Genomic DNA, 16,870 nt, shown 5'->3' on the forward strand with positions numbered 1-16,870 from the left:
TACAATAACAAAATGTGACAACACATTTCGGTGTGTCACAAGTACACTTTATTTTGTTTCAGACGTCATGTAGTTAAATTGAACGAAAATGTGGAGCATTATAACAAAGGATCACTTAAAGTTACAATAATTAAAAAATAACTTAAAAAATCATCTTTTTTTATGTCTAAAAAACTCTTTTCGGGTGAGCAGTTGCTGAATTTACAAAGCGTACTCGGATGCATCTATGGCAGCCCAGTTCCGCCATTTAAAAAAATAAAACTGAAAACTTGGCTTTGTTGAGAAATGTTTTTTTTGCCCATATTACGTTGAAATTATGAGATAAAAGTCATAATTATGAGAAATTATGACATAAAAAGTGGACGTTTTAGATAAAGAGTCACAATTATCTTGTAATGTCGATTTTTGTATCTTATAATTTAGACAAATTTTCGTTTTTGTTTTTTAATTGGCAGAAATGGGCTTCCATAGTTGCAGCACGGTTTTTTCAGGCTGGGATTTTATTTTGAAAGTGGTATTACGGAAGTTGCTTAACGACACGCCGAGGAGGAGAAGACAACAAGCAACAACCAGAAACCTCAGCATCCCTCCGTGTGTCCCAGTCACTAACCCGCCACACTGGCTAAAGAATGCTTCTTTAATCCGACGTTAATCTGTGTCTCTGAACGCACCGTGTTGGTCGATGTGGATTTAATTCACTTTCCATTCAGCCCGACTTGAAAATGACGAGTTACGGGGGGTTTCACTCCCAGCTCACGTCCATCATGGAGGCGCTTGCCAAGGCGGCCGTGGCGGAGATCTGCGAGCTGGTGGAGGAGGGCTACGCCGTCCTGCAGCTGGAGATCAGCCGGAACCGAGAGGAGAACGACGCGCTGAGGAGGAAGCTGGGGCTGATCGAGACCATCATCTCTCGGGGACACCGGGGGGACGCGACCACCGGCGGGGGGCTGATGGAGTTCAGTAAAGGTGAGTTTCTGGAACTTCAATAAAACCTGAGTTTTAGTCCGTCATTAGCAAAAGTTCTGTACATTTCATGATGGATGTAAAGTGGAGACGCTTTGGCTGCTTTAACCTTCTTTATGTACGGCGGAGGATTAGGGCCACGGTAAATAAAATAATAAATACACTTCGAGATTAAAGTCGTAAATTTACTCATAAATTAACGAGTTCGAGACCAGCCTGCGCACAAATGATGAAAGTAGAACTCTTTAAAGAATAAAATAATAAAGTGGTTATTTTATTCTATATCAGAAGAGCAGCAGCATCCTGTTGGAGCATTTTGTCCTAAAGGTTTCACTAATAAGGAAGTAGGATACTTCCTTGTGTAGTCGGTAAAAATAGTTTAAGAGAAGTTTTCACTTCAACTTGCGAGACCTTGTTTGTCTGTAAAATGAGGAACAGGACACAAACTGTCTGTGAGACACTTTAACAAGGCAGACCGATAACAGACACAATAGTTGTGTTGGGGCTTTCCTTATGCAGTATGGAGGACGAGATCTGACAGAAGTATAAATGAATAAATAAATAAATGTATAAATAAATACTGGAATAAATAAAAGAGTGAATGAATAAATACATGTATAAATAAATACTGGAATAAATAAATAAAATAATGAATAAATAATTAAATGCATGAATGAATCAATAAAAACTGGTAAATTAAAGGGATGTAAATAATTAAATGTCTTAAATGTATGTAAATGTACATTTATTTATTCCCACATTTATTCATTTCTACATTTATTTATTTCCATATTTATTTATATCTACATTTATTTCCATATTTATTTATTTATACATTTATTTATTTCCACATTTACTAATTTCTACTGAAATATTTCTATAAATAAATGCAGAAATACATTTAAGACATTTAATTATTTATGTCCCATTAATTTACCAGTTTTTATTTATTTATTCACATGTTTAATTATTTATTTATTCATTATTTATTTATTTATTCTTTATTTATTTATACATTTATTTATTTATACTTCTGTCAGATCTCGTCCTCCATAATGCAGATATGAAACTACACATGCTTTTGGCACATCATCATCTCCCTGCTAAGTGCTAAAGCTAAAAAGGACCCCCTTGAAAATGAGATGATGCATCTCAAGGGGCTATCCTTGAAATAAATTACAAATTACAAATTACAAATCATCTTCACATAGCCATAAAAGAACCACACTGACTGGGAGGAAGCTGTCTGCAGAGGAAAATACTTTAAGAGTTCTACTTTAATCATTTTGCGCAGGCTGGTCTCAAACTCGTTAATTTATGAGATTGAAGTCGTAAATTTACGAGTTTAATCTCGTAAATCTTTCCTCTCCTACACACCTGCGTTATGAAACAGATGTAGCTTCAAAACGTGCTGGTGCTTTTTGAGATATTGATCATGAGCACTAAAATAACAGACATTGTATGGTTTTAAAACATGTGGTAACCTGGATTTGAAGCAGTCTGCCTTTTTACACTGAAACCCACCAAGAACCGTTCAAAGACTCTTGTTTAGCCTCCTTTTCCCCCACTACAGGAACCAGTGTTGTAAGCGTGTCTTTTTGTTTTCCTCTCAGATTATGCCCTAACAGCTGGAGTGGTGTCCAGACTGCCGATAGCAAATATCAAAAGAAGCGGACGGGCCCCCGTGTCGGAGGCGACGATAGAGCTGAGTCCTGCAACCTGCAAAGAGGTGAGAGGACGTGCTAAACGAGTAGCATTTCATTTTCAGCTCATTGTTTTTAAGCCTTTAAAGAGGACATATGATCCCCCTCCTCCACCTTTTAAACAGTCCCCTCCTCCACCTTTTCAAACAGTCCCCTGTGGTCTAAATGAAACATCTGTGCTGTGCTTTGGTCAAAATATAACATGAATCAAACACCAGAGGAGGTTTGTGAGCCTGTATAAACCAGCTGTCTCAGAACGCTGCGTTTTGGTGTGTGTGTCTCTTTAAATGTAATGCCCCCCCCCCAAGTTTTCCCCGTAGACATCACTCCTCTGTAGAGAGAATAAAAATGGCGGGCCTGCGCAACAGTTTTGTTCTAGGCTGGGGGTGGAGTCTATGGGTGGAGATACGAGGGAAGGGGATTTTATTTTACCAGAATCCCACTGTGACATCACAAGGGGAGCACATTTGAAACGGAGCATTTTTCTCTGTGTTGTAAGACTTATGCAGACCACAAACAAAGGACTGGATGGGTTTATTTCACATGTTGTGGGTCAGTAGACTCTCAGGTTAAACAGATATATGTTCAAAAACACTGAAGAAGTGAATTCTTCATAATATGTCCCCTTTAAGGTTGACACATGACTTTTTGAGCAGTTAGTTTGAGCCTGTAAATGTCAAATCATGATTGAATTAAAGCCGAATTATATGCTTTATGTAATTCATGTTTAAGGACATTTGGATTGAAGAAGTGAAAATGCATAAATCGTAAAGTTCAATATCTAAATTCTGTATCTTCAGAAAGTTAACCTTTAGCTCTCCTGTGTATATCTGATTATCTTCATACATCTTGATGGTAAAAAGGACAGTTCCTTATCGAGGAGGAAAAGGCCTCCTGAAGCTTTGGGGACACAGTGACATCTGGTGGCGTGTACGACTCACTGTCTTTTCAATGTTGTATATTATTTGGTTTAAAGATGCTGAGGAATATCACAACTTTTCACTTTGTTATTGTGAGACATGCCGTACACTAGAGGTTGGAAAAAAAATCGATTTATATGAAAATCAAGATTCTTATCTACTGAGATTTTAAATAGATTCATAACTTCCAACTTTTTTTGCTGATCAGTCACTCCCTGCTAAGTGCTAAAGCTAGCTCTTTAACTCAGGAGAATGAAAAATAGAGCAGCAATAAATTCAGCCAGTCTCACTGATGATTGGAGTAGATCCTGAAGTATGTACTCATTCAAAAATAGACTTTGAATCATGAATCCAGAATTGTTTTGAATCGAAAATAGATTCTGAATCCCCCCAAAAAAACCTTTCAAAAAACAAAAGTAAAGAGTGCGTGCAACAGGAACATTGTCCTCCAGGTTCAAATGAATGTTCGATTTTAAAATAAGAATTGACAGCCCTAGCAGGGACTGGCGCCCCCGAGCAGTTTCAGGGTTGGCTAGCACCTCACCAGCAACCACACCAAATGTTCAGATTTGGGTTCGTAGCAGGACTTAAACTCCCTCCCTTTATCCAAATCTCTTTGGAAATAGAGAAGGAAAAGCAATAACGAGGCCAATAAATGAAAGAGGGTGAAATAAGAGCAATAAAAAGAAAGAATGAAAAGAAATAAATAAGTCATAGCAGTAAAAAATAAATAATGAAAGTAGTAAAATGAAAGGAATAATAAGAAATATAATCCAAGTTGAAAAGACGATAGAAGGCAATAAAGAGAGACTGCATGAGATAAAAGCAGGTCCATAAAGTGATTCTGTAGACTCTTCTCCTCAGGCAGGAGGCTCTGGTCATAAAAGCACCAGAGCCTCCACTTTTAAAACGATACGAAGAGAAAGAAAAAGTGTCTGAATCAGTATTGTTTTTATTCCAGGATTCTTCTGCAGCGGCTCCTGCAGAGGAGCCGAGAGATCAGGACGTCATTTTGATAAAGGAAGAGACGACGAAAGAGGAGGTGAGCGACGACGACACAGACGAGCTGCTTCTCACAGACGACGGTAAGAGAGGAGACGCCCTGATTGGTTGTCGTGAACATATCTCCAGATACAACGCTGGACTGTCTGACAAACGCAATTTTAGAACGTTAATAAGACACGTCTCGTATATCGTGAGATTAGACTGTAATGCAGGATTCAACACGGTCTGGTTTGAAAATAGGTGACATATCTTCCTCCTCCTCTTCAGTGTAAATAAGTCTCAGAGCTCCTCAAAACATGTGTGTGAAGTTTCTTGTTCTAAATCCACTCTGATCTTGTATTTGATCATGTCTATAAACCCCTCTATTTCAGCCCTGCTCAGAACAGGCTGTTTCTGTGTCTGTACCTTTAAATATGTAAATGAGCTGTGTCTGACCACGCCCCCTCTCTGGAAGGGCTTGGGTGTCATGGGCTTTCTCGCTCCATGTCCTATTGTTTACGGTGAGAAGGCAGACTCAGAGGGCAGAACAAACACCTAGCTGTGAGAGTGTCACCCACCTGGGGGAGGGGCTACTGCCCTTTGTGATGTCATGAAGGGAAAATCTCCAAACAGCCTGTTTGAGCACACATTTTCTGAAAAGTGGAGCAGGGAGAAGACGGAGAGGATGGACTTTTCTCATCATTGGGGGGTTTGTAGACAGACTAGAGACACAGAGAGTTAGAGGAACATGGTGACCTTTAACAGTATTTAGGTGTTTGTCTCACTTGAATCTTTGTGTCGTGAAGTCACAGCTTTGTGTTGTTTGTTTATATTTGTTTGTCTAAAGGAGCCGAGGGGCAGCTGATGGGATCAGACGGCGGTGAAGAAGGCGCCTCAGGGAGGATGATCTCAGTCGCAGAAACGAGGCCGTGGGATCTGAACAGTGACAGGCTGACAGAATCCAACAGTGCACCGGGGTCTCCAGGTCCTGCAGGGGGCGCTGAGAGCAGCTCCTCAGGGGTCGTGTTAGACTTGGCCTCAGAGTCTGACTGTGAAGCTCCGCCCACAGCCCAGTCGAGGAGGCAGTTCTTCCCCGGAGCGGGGGGAAGTCCCGCCTCCCTGCCGGGGATGTCCGAGCTGAGTCGGGGAGCGTCTCTGATCAACTACGACATGGAGCTGGACCTGTGCTCCTCCTGGACCAGTCAAAGCCTGCCCAGCATGATGCCTGTCCCTCATAGGCCCACGCTCCATGACAAGGTGCCGGACCTGAACGCCGCAGCTTTCCCCATGGTGCTCGGTCTCGGCGGATCCAGACTGGACCCTCTAGACTTGAACAGGTTCTGCAGAGACCGGCGCTTCGTCTGCAGCTACTGCGGGAAATTCTTCACGTCGTCGCGGAGCCTGGAGACGCACGTTCGCGTCCACACGGGCGAGCGGCCGTACAGCTGCGCTCAGTGCGGGAAGCGCTTCACGCAGTCGGGACACCTGAAGACGCATCAGAGCGTCCACACGGGGGAGCGGCCGTTCGCCTGCGAGCTCTGTGGGAAACGATTCGCCGGGAAGCAGAACCTGAGGATCCATCAGCAGAAACACCACCAGGGGGAGCTTCCTGTTTAGCTCAACAGGAAGTGACTCAGACACTGTCAGCGCTAACCCGACTTAAACTCTGATGGACCAGAACCGTACTGCTCTCTCTGGACTTCCTTTGTATTTATTGAGTTGTTTGGATGAATTGATGCTTTTCCTAACAGTATGACTGGTTTCACTTTGTCAGGCCTTGTATACGTTTGACCTTTTGACCTTTTGACCTGCTGTGGACACAAACTGAAACTACACTTTCCTGATGAATCCTTACCTCAAAAAGAGCGTGGGCCATTTTGGGTCCACCTCCGAGCTTTAGGGTGCATCCCAGTTCCCTTAATTGCATCCAAGTGTCCTCCAATTTGCCTCCTCCACTTGCGTCTTAGCCCCTCCCACCAGAGATGCAAGGAAACGAAGCAGAGGAGAGAGGAAATGAGGAGATATGTTTTAAGAGACAGGAGACGTCCTTTCCTCTGTAGCGTGACGTGAAGCGACGTCCGTTTGTAATGACGACATCAGCTGATCACGTTCAGCTGTCAGTCGACTCACACAGCTGTGTTTAATCTGTGTACTTTACCTGAAAACAAACACCTGAAGAACAACCTGCAGTCTGCTTCAAACCAAAAGGACGATTTCTACTGACAAAACTATTTAATATTAAATTGTCTATTTATTATTTGTATTTGTTTTGACTTCTAATTCGACAATGAACTCTGTATTTTATAAACACAGATACTTACGTCTCAGGAATACTGACAATTATTTACGAGTTCTAAATAACAGAGGAAAAAAAAGTGACATTTTCCAAACAGAAGATCATTAATGATCAGTCTTATATGAAGCTTTACAAACGTAAATAATGATGAATGTAAAACTGACAGACTCCCTCTGTCAGCCGTTCATTCACGTCATCATAAATGAAAAAGGGCAAACAGTCTGAGTGATCATAAAAAGAAAACTTATGAAGAAATCATTTATGATCTTTTTATTTGAACACTTCATATTAACAGACTTTTTGTTTGACAGTTAATCAAAAACAAATCAGATGTCGGGAGTGATCGGCCTACACTCGCTTAGGTATTGATTTTATTACAAACTGACACGTTTAGAATCTGTTTAAATGTCCGACGCTCCGTTAAGCGTCTTTTTATTGTCTGTTTTGTCTCCGTTATTAAACTCCGCTGATGTTGAGAAGTTTCATTGAAGTCTGATCCGCTGCAGCGTCCAATCAGTGAGTGAAATTCGATAAGGGGGCGTGTCTGTCAGTAAAAAGACTTCCGCAAAGTCAGCTCTCGTGTATCCTCGGCCATCGCTCCTCAGATCTCCCTCCTCTCTCCTCCGTTCAGTTATAAGAGCTTTGGGACGATCCTTATCATGGCGGGTCGAGAACTACTTCTGGTTGGGCCGAGGAGCGAGGAGACGAGGAGCGAGGAGACGAGGAGCGAGGAGACAGCGTTTAAGAGAACTGAGATGCAGGGTTAGTGTTGATCACCGACTGTATGAACGACACTACTCCCAAAAATGAAGCCAAACATCCCCGAGAGGTCCGCTGGTGGAGCTGCGTTATTGGCTCTAACTCAAACACACACACACACACACACACACACTTCCTGATTGAAGGAAGGTCAAAGGTCGCTCACGGCACAACAGATTCTTCAGTCAGTCTGAAGCAGACACTCACGGTTTACGGAAAGTTTAATGACTCTTGTGTTCGTGTTTGTTACGTTTCCCTCTCACCGTTCCTCCTCCACTCTGGGAATCAGCTGCACACAGCAACGCAGGCGCCTCATTGGTCAACAGAGCTGTCAATCATGACGCTATACCCCCTTTATATACGTTGAAACAATAAATAAACTTTTATTAAAATAAACACTCAGACTTAAATCAGCGTGATAAGAAATAACTATAATGACCAAAACGAGCGTTTGTTTTGACGTTATAGTTTGTCCCATCTGTTAACATGGAGGAGGCGGAGCATACGACCTATACGACCAGCCATCCAGTAAGGGGAGTGCCACATGTTCTGGCTTCACTTTTGGGCAGCTGTCTTGTCGCCCATGTCTGTTCATTTTATTTGCTCGAGCACCGACAGTCGGTGAACGTGAGAAAGGATTCATGAGGAGAGTCAGCAGCTGTGGGAAGTTTGTGAATGCTTCGTGTGTCTGAAATTAAAAAAACTGAACGTTGTTTTCCTTTGGTTTGTTCTTTGTGTGTGACGTGAAAGCTCGTGATAATACATCAGAAACATTATTTTCACTTAATAATTACCACTGCTACATTAGCACAAGATGATTATCTTGTTACCACGTGGTAATGTTGTAGTACTCAAAACCGGTCTTGGTCTCCAGACCACTTTTTGATGGTCTCGTCTTAAAATCCAAAGTATTTTTACTCGGGTTTTGTCTCGGTCTCAGACTGGGCGGCCTCCGGATTTTGAACCAAGACCACCACTGAGGTTACTTTTCCACATCTTTCTTAAAAATGACTTCAAATCATTTGTAGTCACATTTTTATGCCGTTGTTCCGTCCGCATCCGGTGTTACGGTCTAAGTGAGTGACACGCCCACCACGGTCTTGGTCATGTCCCGGTCTCGGAGCACTCTGGCCTCAGGTATGTCTTCTCCTCTGTCGCCCCCCGGTGGTGGAATGAACTTCCAAACTCCATGTGATCTGCAGAGTCCCTCTGCACCTTTAAGAAAAAGCTAAAGACCCAGCTCTTTCATGAATACCTACTAACTTAATGATGATGGTCTCCATATTATTGATGATGATGATGGTAATGACGATGGTTTTTGTTTGATAACGACGACTTATAAGATGGTTTCTATACTGATTAGAGCTCTCAAGAACTGCCCTCAATGTTGTGCTTTGCCTCTGGTCACTTCCTGTCAGCACCTGTGTGTCCAATCAGACTCAAAGCTGATCGTTTGCTCTTACTCACATTGTTCCCTTTTTTCTAGATCCTTGCTTGTGTTGTTCTTACTCTCTGATGTACGTCGTTTTGGATAAAAGAGTCTGCTAAGTGAATTGTAGGATTGTAGAACTCTTGACCACAACACGACCACATGGTAATAACTTGCTCCGACAAGATAAAAACGATCTATGCCAGAGACATAATTATTTTTTAAGAAAAACACTAGTTTTCACAAAATAATACAAAATAAAAAACACAGTAAAAATGGGGCCCTATAATATATAATAATTAATTATTTTATCAATGTATTTGTATAAAAAAAACTTTATTTTCTTTCTTAAAATACCGTCTCAGCAAAAACAACAGGCTCTTATTTTGAAGTCCTCCGTGTAACCGGAACTACGCATGTACAGGAAGTAGACGGCCTGCTCACCTTTGTAATCACCGACGGACAGCTTTAACGTCCACACAGAGCTATTTAACGGAAAGCTCACCGGCACACCGAGCGTCTCAGACCTAAAGGGGGGTGGTTTGAGTCCGGTCGGGTCGAGATGTCCGTTCTTACCGTCAGAGCTCTGCACGAGCAGCTCGGCGTCATCATGGGCGCGTTGACCAAAGCGGCGGTGCTGGAGATCTGCGGGCTGGTGGAGGACGGCTACGCGGTGCTGCAGATGGAGATCAGCCGCAGCCACAAGGAGAACGAGGACCTGAGGAAGAAGCTGCACCTCATCGAGTCCATAGTGGTCCGCGGGAGCAGCGGGGGGAAGACGGCGGAACCGGAGGGAGCTCCCACCGAGGAGGCGGAAACACCTACCGCTCCCGGGGGAGACGCGGCAGGAGCGGCAGGAGCGGCAGGAGCGCTGCGGGAGGAGGTAAACAAACAGCTCGCTTCTGACTGACCACTAATTATTATTCACTATAGACACTGTGTCCACTACGTCATCCTGACTTCAGATCCTGGTCCTGAATGATCTGGATTTGTTTGGACCACAGAAGGCGGGAAGAGAGAGAGAGAGAGAGAGAGAGAGATGAGAGAGAGAGAGGGAGAGAGAGATAACGAGGGAGAGACAGAGAGAGAGAGAGGGAGAGATGAGAGAGGGAGAGAGAGAGAGAGAGATGAGAGAGAGAGAGAGAGAGAGAGAGAGAGAGAGATGAGGGAGAGAGAGAGAGAGATGAGGGAGAGAGAGAGAGAGATGAGAGAGAGAGAGAGATGAGGGAGAGAGACAGAGAGAGAGAGAGAGAGATGAGGGAGAGAGAGAGAGAGATGAGAGAGAGAGAGAGACAGAGAGAGAGAGATGAGAGAGAGAGAGAGACAGAGAGAGAGAGAGATGAGGGAGGGAGAGAGAGAGATGAGAGAGAGAGAGAGAGAGGGAGAGAGACAGAGAGAGAGAGAGAGAGATGAGAGAGAGAGAGATAACGAGGGAGAGAGAGAGAGATGAGAGAGAGAGAGAGACAGAGAGAGAGACAGAGAGAGAGAGAGAGATGAGAGAGAGAGATGAGGGAGAGAGAGACAGAGAGAGAGAGAGAGATGAGGGAGAGAGAGAGAGAGAGAGAGACAGAGAGAGAGAGATGAGGGAGAGAGAGAGAGAGAGAGAGAGAGAGAGAGAGATGAGAGAGAGAGATAACGAGGGAGAGAGAGAGAGAGAGAGAGAGAGAGAGAGAGAGAGAGATGATTAAAAACAACAAACAGGAACCATGGTTCAGGTTTACACATTTTATTATTCAAACGATTTTTAAAAACGTGCTCGTGTGCTCCAGTTCGGTCTTTGTCTCCAGAACACTTCTTGAAGGTCTCGTCTCAGAACCAAAACCATTTTTACTCGGTCTTGTCTCAGTCTCAGACTGGGCGGACTCCGGACCTCAAATCAAGACCTCCACTGATCGGCTTCTTTCTCACGTCATCGCTGAGATCAGAAGGAAAACGACTCTTTCTAAAAGAACAAACAACTTCAATTTATTCTTACTTTGAGTTTTATCCCTCAGTGTTACAGTCTGAGTGAGGGACACGCCCCCTAAACACAAGATGAGGGTTTCACAGTGATGTTTATGGTCTTGGTCTTGTGTCTGGATCTTGACTCGGTCTCTGAGCACTCTGGTCTCTGGTCTCTCTTGGTCTCAGTGTGGTCTTGACTAAAACACTGAATGCAGCTTGTTCTGACTGCAGAGTGAAGCACCATCCTGTAGACATGAGGAGGCATGTTTGTGTTTTTCTCAGTTGACCATGCAGCCCTCGTAGGTGGAGAGCGGGACCCGTTGTATTGATTTAACTCACCTGTTCACCTTTTGATCCCAGTGGGAGAGAGAGACCGCCCACTGATGTCTGATCATGACTTAATGCACGTTACAACAAGTTAGACGCGTCAGACGAGGTACGAGCCGACCTCTCAGCGGCTTCATGGTTCTGTAAAGTCGCTGTTGATGGTGTTGGGATGTGACAGAAGTGGAAAGACCCTGCTGCCTGTTTTTACTTCTAATTGAATCTGTTTTTTTCCCCCAGCTTCCAGATGTGGTGCTGATCAAAGATGAAGACTCTGACAGCAGCGAAACGTTCGAGGAAGGTGAGTGTAAACCGGCTCGCTGGCCAATCATCGAGCAGTTCTGGTTGAGGACTTCTGACGGTCATAGTTCTCTTCACTTTTCTTGCTTTCCTCTGAAATGTCTCCGCCCCTGTCCTCAGAACAAGTCTGTTTAGTAGACGGACTAGAGACACATGTTAGAGTTAGAGAAACATGGAGAATAATATGTGACCTTTGAACTGTAAATATATGCTTTACATGGTTCATATAGGTGCAAAGGGCGGGAGTGAGTCCATATAAGAACTCCCTCCAATGCATTTACATCTCTAAAGTCTCTGTAACAAACAGACTCCAGCATGACTTTCCAGTTTCTGCTTCTTGAAGTGTTTTCTCTTTTCTTTCAGATTACAGGACACCGTCTGATGGAGGGATGTCTGCAAACAGAGACGCCGTCACGTCCTCTCCCGCCGGCCGGAGCTTGAAGAGAGTCTGGCCGGGAAGCGAAGAGCCGGGCAGGACGCTGTCCTCCGATCAGCTCGCACCGAAAACCTCGCACGCGAGCGCGGGGACGCAGAAGAGGAGCGCGTCCGTCTACTCCCTGGACTCTCCTCGCAGCGAGCCCGGCTGCTCCGTCCAGCTCGGCGGGGACAAGATGGAGGCGGGCGACACGGTCTGCTCCTTCTCGTCAGAGATGGACCCGGACGTCCAGCTGGTCCTCCAGGAGTGCTCGATGGTCCCTCCGAGCGCTAACAGACCGACGGCGTACTTCGGGAACGGCTCCCTGATGGAGGCTCATTCTCCGACCAACAGGGCCGAGCTCGACCTCAGCGTCACGTGGACCAAACAGTCAAAGAGTCACATGACCTTTGCTCCTTTTCACCAGAACGAGAACGTGGACGGCGACGCTTTTGGTCTGAAGCTGGTCAGTGTCTCCGGCTCGACCTCCACCGACTGCCAGCTGTCCGAGGGCAGCAACTCTGCGTTCGAGTACGAAGACGGTGCAGACATGGTGAACTACGCCCTCTACAGGGAGCAGCCGGGTCAGACGGGCGCCGGCCCCCGGGGAAAACGCTTCGTCTGCTCCGTCTGCAACGGGACCTACGCCACGGCTCAGAACCTCGCGGTCCACATGCGGATCCACACGGGCCAGAGGCCGTTCAGCTGCGAGCAGTGCGGCAAGAAGTTCACCCAGTCGGCTCACCTGAAGTCGCACATGAGCGTTCACACGGGCGAGCGGCCGTACGCCTGCTCGCACTGCTCCAGGAGCTTCGTCATCAAGTACAGCCTCAAGTTACACATGAGGAAATGTCACCCCGACGTCCCGAGTGACTGAGCGCGTGGAGGCGCCGTGTGCTGTAAATAGTTTTTTAAAGGAAGGACAGTTTGTGCAGAGAGAAAATCAAACTGTGATGCTTTTAAAATTGTCTCTTTATAATCACGAGTTCATATTTTAATCCGCCAATGAAACGATAGAAAAGTGACTTTTTTGATCGTCTTGAACGACATGCGATTGTTCAAGTTTCTGTAATAAAAAAAGGAAATGATGCTTCTTTTCCTGTTTGTTATTTTCCGGTTTTATGATGCGACAGAGCAGAAGTTTGAGGAAGACATCTTGGGACAAACAATGAACCCACAAATAAAAACATTTCTTGTTAAACCACCTGAGAAACATCATTCTGCATCGAAGCCCAGCAGAACCCTCTGGGCCCACTTCTTTTCAGAGAGGATCGTTTTCATCCAGATACCACAAGATCAGGATTACAGAATCTAGATTTGCAGTCGTTGACTATGCCAGCATCTGTCCGTCAAAGTAATACAGTTCATTAACACGGTATGTAATATTACACAAATGGACTTTTTTAACATATTCTGTTATTTTAGGTCACATACTTCCTGTTATGTTATTTGTTTACCTGCTCAGGGACAACAGATTCAAATAAACTATTAGCAAACTGGTGAATTTAAATTACATTTTGCATTGCCCCTGTAAAATAAACAATAAATAAATACGTAAAGTCAAACAAAATACTTTTTTGTCAGCAGATGAAAGTTTGCTTCAACAGAGGGAAACAAAGCTTTGTATCCACCTCTAACAGAAGAGAGGCTGAAAGATGCAGCATTACAGTTTCTGAGGAAGAAATGTCAAATTATTGTTTTTTTGTATTGTTTCTAGTTGAAAATATTTTATGTTTAATTATTTAATTTAGAATGGATATTGTTTTGGTTTGGTCTGTGTTGCTTTACGATGCAAGCAGAGAATAAAAGAATGATTAAATATGTGTCATGTGTTCTTCATTGAGAAGTCAATAAGGAATTTTCTTTTTCATTACGCACCTCGAGAAGAAAAGTTGACATGTCGAGAATTAAGTTGAAATATAATCTCGAGGAAAAAGTCAAAAAGTTGAGAAAGACGTCAAACTGGGATAAAAATGAAATACAAATCAATGAATAAAATCAGAATATTCTGAAAAAAGTCAAAATATCAAAAAAAAGTTGAAATGTAGAGAATAAAAGTCAAAATACTTTAAATGTGAAAAAGTGGAAATGGTGTGAGTCGAAACAGAAATGTCGGGAATAAAATTGAAAAACAATATCGAGGAAAAAGTTGAAATATTGATATAAAAGTTGATAAACAATGTTTTGAGTTTTCATCTTTGTTTTCTGGAGCTGCTTATTGAAAGAGAAAATCTTCCTCCTCTTCATGTTCTTTTCTCGTGTCTGGCCCTAATCCTCTTCCGTAGAAAACAAGAGAAGCCAAATGAGCTGGGACTCAAACTACAGAGGAGTCCTGGAAACCCACCTTTAACCAAACACAGGCCAGTCGACCTCAGACACACAACACAGAACTCAAAAGATGTTTAAAACGACCACAAGGTCAAAAAGACAAAACACATCAATGAATAAACGACAGAGCCTCAGAAACACTTTGACTCTAGTCATGAAATATGAATGTTTGTGTTCTCTGAGGGGTGAAAACATCTCATCCCTGTCGTACATGACTATTGCGAAATGATCCTTTGCGCATGCGCAGTCCGGCCTTTCTCTCGTCCTCTACACACGCATCACTTCCTGGTTAGTCTCGGCTGTGTTTACATCGGCTGTGAGTCTAAATCGGAGCACTCTGAGCAGGCGCTGGGCTTCTGTTGTATTTTTTTAACCACCTGCATCGCCTCAGGTGATCTGGACTGTTCTCATTGTGTTTATTAAGATGTCCCCGGCGGCTGCTTTCCACGCACAGCTCGCCTCCATCGTGGAGGTGTTGGCCAACACGGCGGTGGCGGAGATCTGCGAGCTGGTGGACAGCGAGTACTCGGTGCTGCAGCTGGAGATCTCCCGGAGCCGCAAAGAGAACGACGTGCTGCGGAGAAAGCTGCGGCTCATGGAGCTCCGAGCCGCCCGGGCGACCGCCCTGCGCGCCGCGGCTACCGCGAGCGGCACCGCGCTGCCACTCGGAAGCGGCCGCGCTCGAGCTCAGTGGCCCGCTCATCATCACCCTGGCAACGTGCCGAGGAGGAACGGAACACCTAAAGGTAACCGTTAACATGACGTCACACTGAGAGGTCTTTGCACCTACCGAGCTGCAACGTCCGGTGTTTAAACATGAAGCCGATGTGGACGTGCAGCATCCTGCAGTTCCTGGAGTGTCCACTAGAGGCTGGCTGCAGAAGCACAGGAAGTCACATACACACCCATTCTAAAAAGCCTGTTTTTACAGCAGAGATGAACATGTTTACAGCCTGGTTCAAAAAACCAAATAGGTGTGATTAGCTCATGTCTGGATGGACACACACTGTACGGGGGGGTGAATGTTTTGATGACTCATCAGTTTTGATTTGATGAAGGATAAAATATTCTCACAATAACACCGTCTCCTAACAACAAGCAAGCGTTAGATATCATGTTGCATTGTGTACGATCGCTGTCCGCTCTGCATCCCATAAATATTTACTTCTCTGCTAGGATAATTTCAGCTCCCCTTTGCAAACAGTATGACATGTGGTGCTTTTATTTTGAAGGTGGACAAACTGAAGTGTGGTGAGCTCTTCTCAGAGGCTTGTCAATAGTTTTTTCTCCGGTGTTAAAACAAGTCACAGCTCAACATTTCTATCACGTATGTGTATATTGTTAATGCAGGACTTTCCCCACTTTGTGAAACAAGCTAACGAGTATCAGCGCCTCGTAGAGCCTCCTCCTTCCTCGACCCTGCTAGAGAGCGACAGAGGAAAATAGAAACGGGACGTCAGGGTTAAAACGGCGTTCTGCGTCGCTGTAGGCAGTTAGGACACTCCAATACAATGAAAAATAGAATCAAGCTGATTTAGTCGCTGTCACTCGCTCGCTATCGGCCGATACAGATGTTGAACCGATGTATCCCTCGTATCTGGTTAAAGCTTCTTAAATAGGAGGACTTGCAGCATTTTGTGTTGTGTTAAAGTATAAACGAATCCGTTGTTCATGAAATAGTGACCTCAGTGCGTCTGAAGGTGCGTGATCTTTAAAGGTGTTATCACGTCCTCCAGGTGAGCTGGTGCTGTGCAGAGCACCTGCTCAGACACTGCGGTGTGAAGACATCGATCCATCCTCCGGACGGGGCGCCACACAGGGGACGGTGAGTACGAGACGCTCTCCTCTCCCGTCCTAGTTCCTGACCTTATTACCATCCTCGCTCTTATCGTGTTCGCTCTCTGTGCGCTCCGTTACAGCCGGCTGCAGGTGAGACGGCCAAACCGACGACCGCGGTCATCAAAGTGGAGGACGACGATGAGACCTGGGGCTGCTCTGCTCAGGACAGTGAGTACAGTTTGAGTGATGGACACCGACAACCACATGTAGACATGATCTTTCATTTTCACGTCTAGATTTATAACTGCTTTTTCTATTATTGATTTAAACTACAACTAGCCATCAGCAAAAAACTACAAGACCCAGGACCTAGTGCTGGCCGATATGGCCTAAATTTGATATCACGATTTTTTTTTTGCCTAATGTCGATATGACTCGATATTTATCGTATTAAAGTTTATAAATGTAGCCTATAAAAGTGAATCTCCACTGTATAAAAAAAAATATCACTGATCCAGGAACATTACTTAAGATTCCAAAAATAAAAGTCACCAATTTACTCTTGAACCATTCTGATGCAAGATTTAATTACAACTTTTATTAAATTAATTGAGCTTTAATTATAAACATATTGTGTATTTTTCTTATATTTATGTGCTCATGTTTATTCACCATGCTGTAAGAGTCTTAATGTGATATTAATATGAGGCTGTGATAGATCTGGAA

At 44.2% G+C, this 16,870-nt stretch overlaps 1 protein-coding gene across 1 annotated transcript in view; it reads left to right on the top strand.

The window, feature by feature from the left end:
- Positions 1 to 511: 511 nt before the first annotated feature.
- Positions 512 to 16,870, top strand: part of LOC109978100 (uncharacterized) — a 34,418-nt gene continuing 18,059 nt past the window's right edge. Inside the window, exons 1-11 of the mRNA XM_065953352.1 lie at positions 512 to 966; positions 2,577 to 2,692; positions 4,548 to 4,671; positions 5,418 to 6,181; positions 7,472 to 7,628; positions 9,546 to 9,937; positions 11,563 to 11,623; positions 11,986 to 12,906; positions 14,737 to 15,111; positions 16,102 to 16,190; positions 16,285 to 16,372. Coding sequence (XP_065809424.1) covers positions 723 to 966; positions 2,577 to 2,692; positions 4,548 to 4,671; positions 5,418 to 6,181; positions 7,472 to 7,628; positions 9,546 to 9,937; positions 11,563 to 11,623; positions 11,986 to 12,906; positions 14,737 to 15,111; positions 16,102 to 16,190; positions 16,285 to 16,372 — 3,331 coding nt within the window. The 5' untranslated portion in view covers positions 512 to 722. The remainder of the gene's footprint in view (positions 967 to 2,576; positions 2,693 to 4,547; positions 4,672 to 5,417; positions 6,182 to 7,471; positions 7,629 to 9,545; positions 9,938 to 11,562; positions 11,624 to 11,985; positions 12,907 to 14,736; positions 15,112 to 16,101; positions 16,191 to 16,284; positions 16,373 to 16,870) is intronic.

This window comes from Labrus bergylta, chromosome 4, assembly GCF_963930695.1.
Source record: "Labrus bergylta chromosome 4, fLabBer1.1, whole genome shotgun sequence".
Taxonomy (NCBI): Eukaryota; Metazoa; Chordata; class Actinopteri; order Labriformes; family Labridae; genus Labrus; species Labrus bergylta.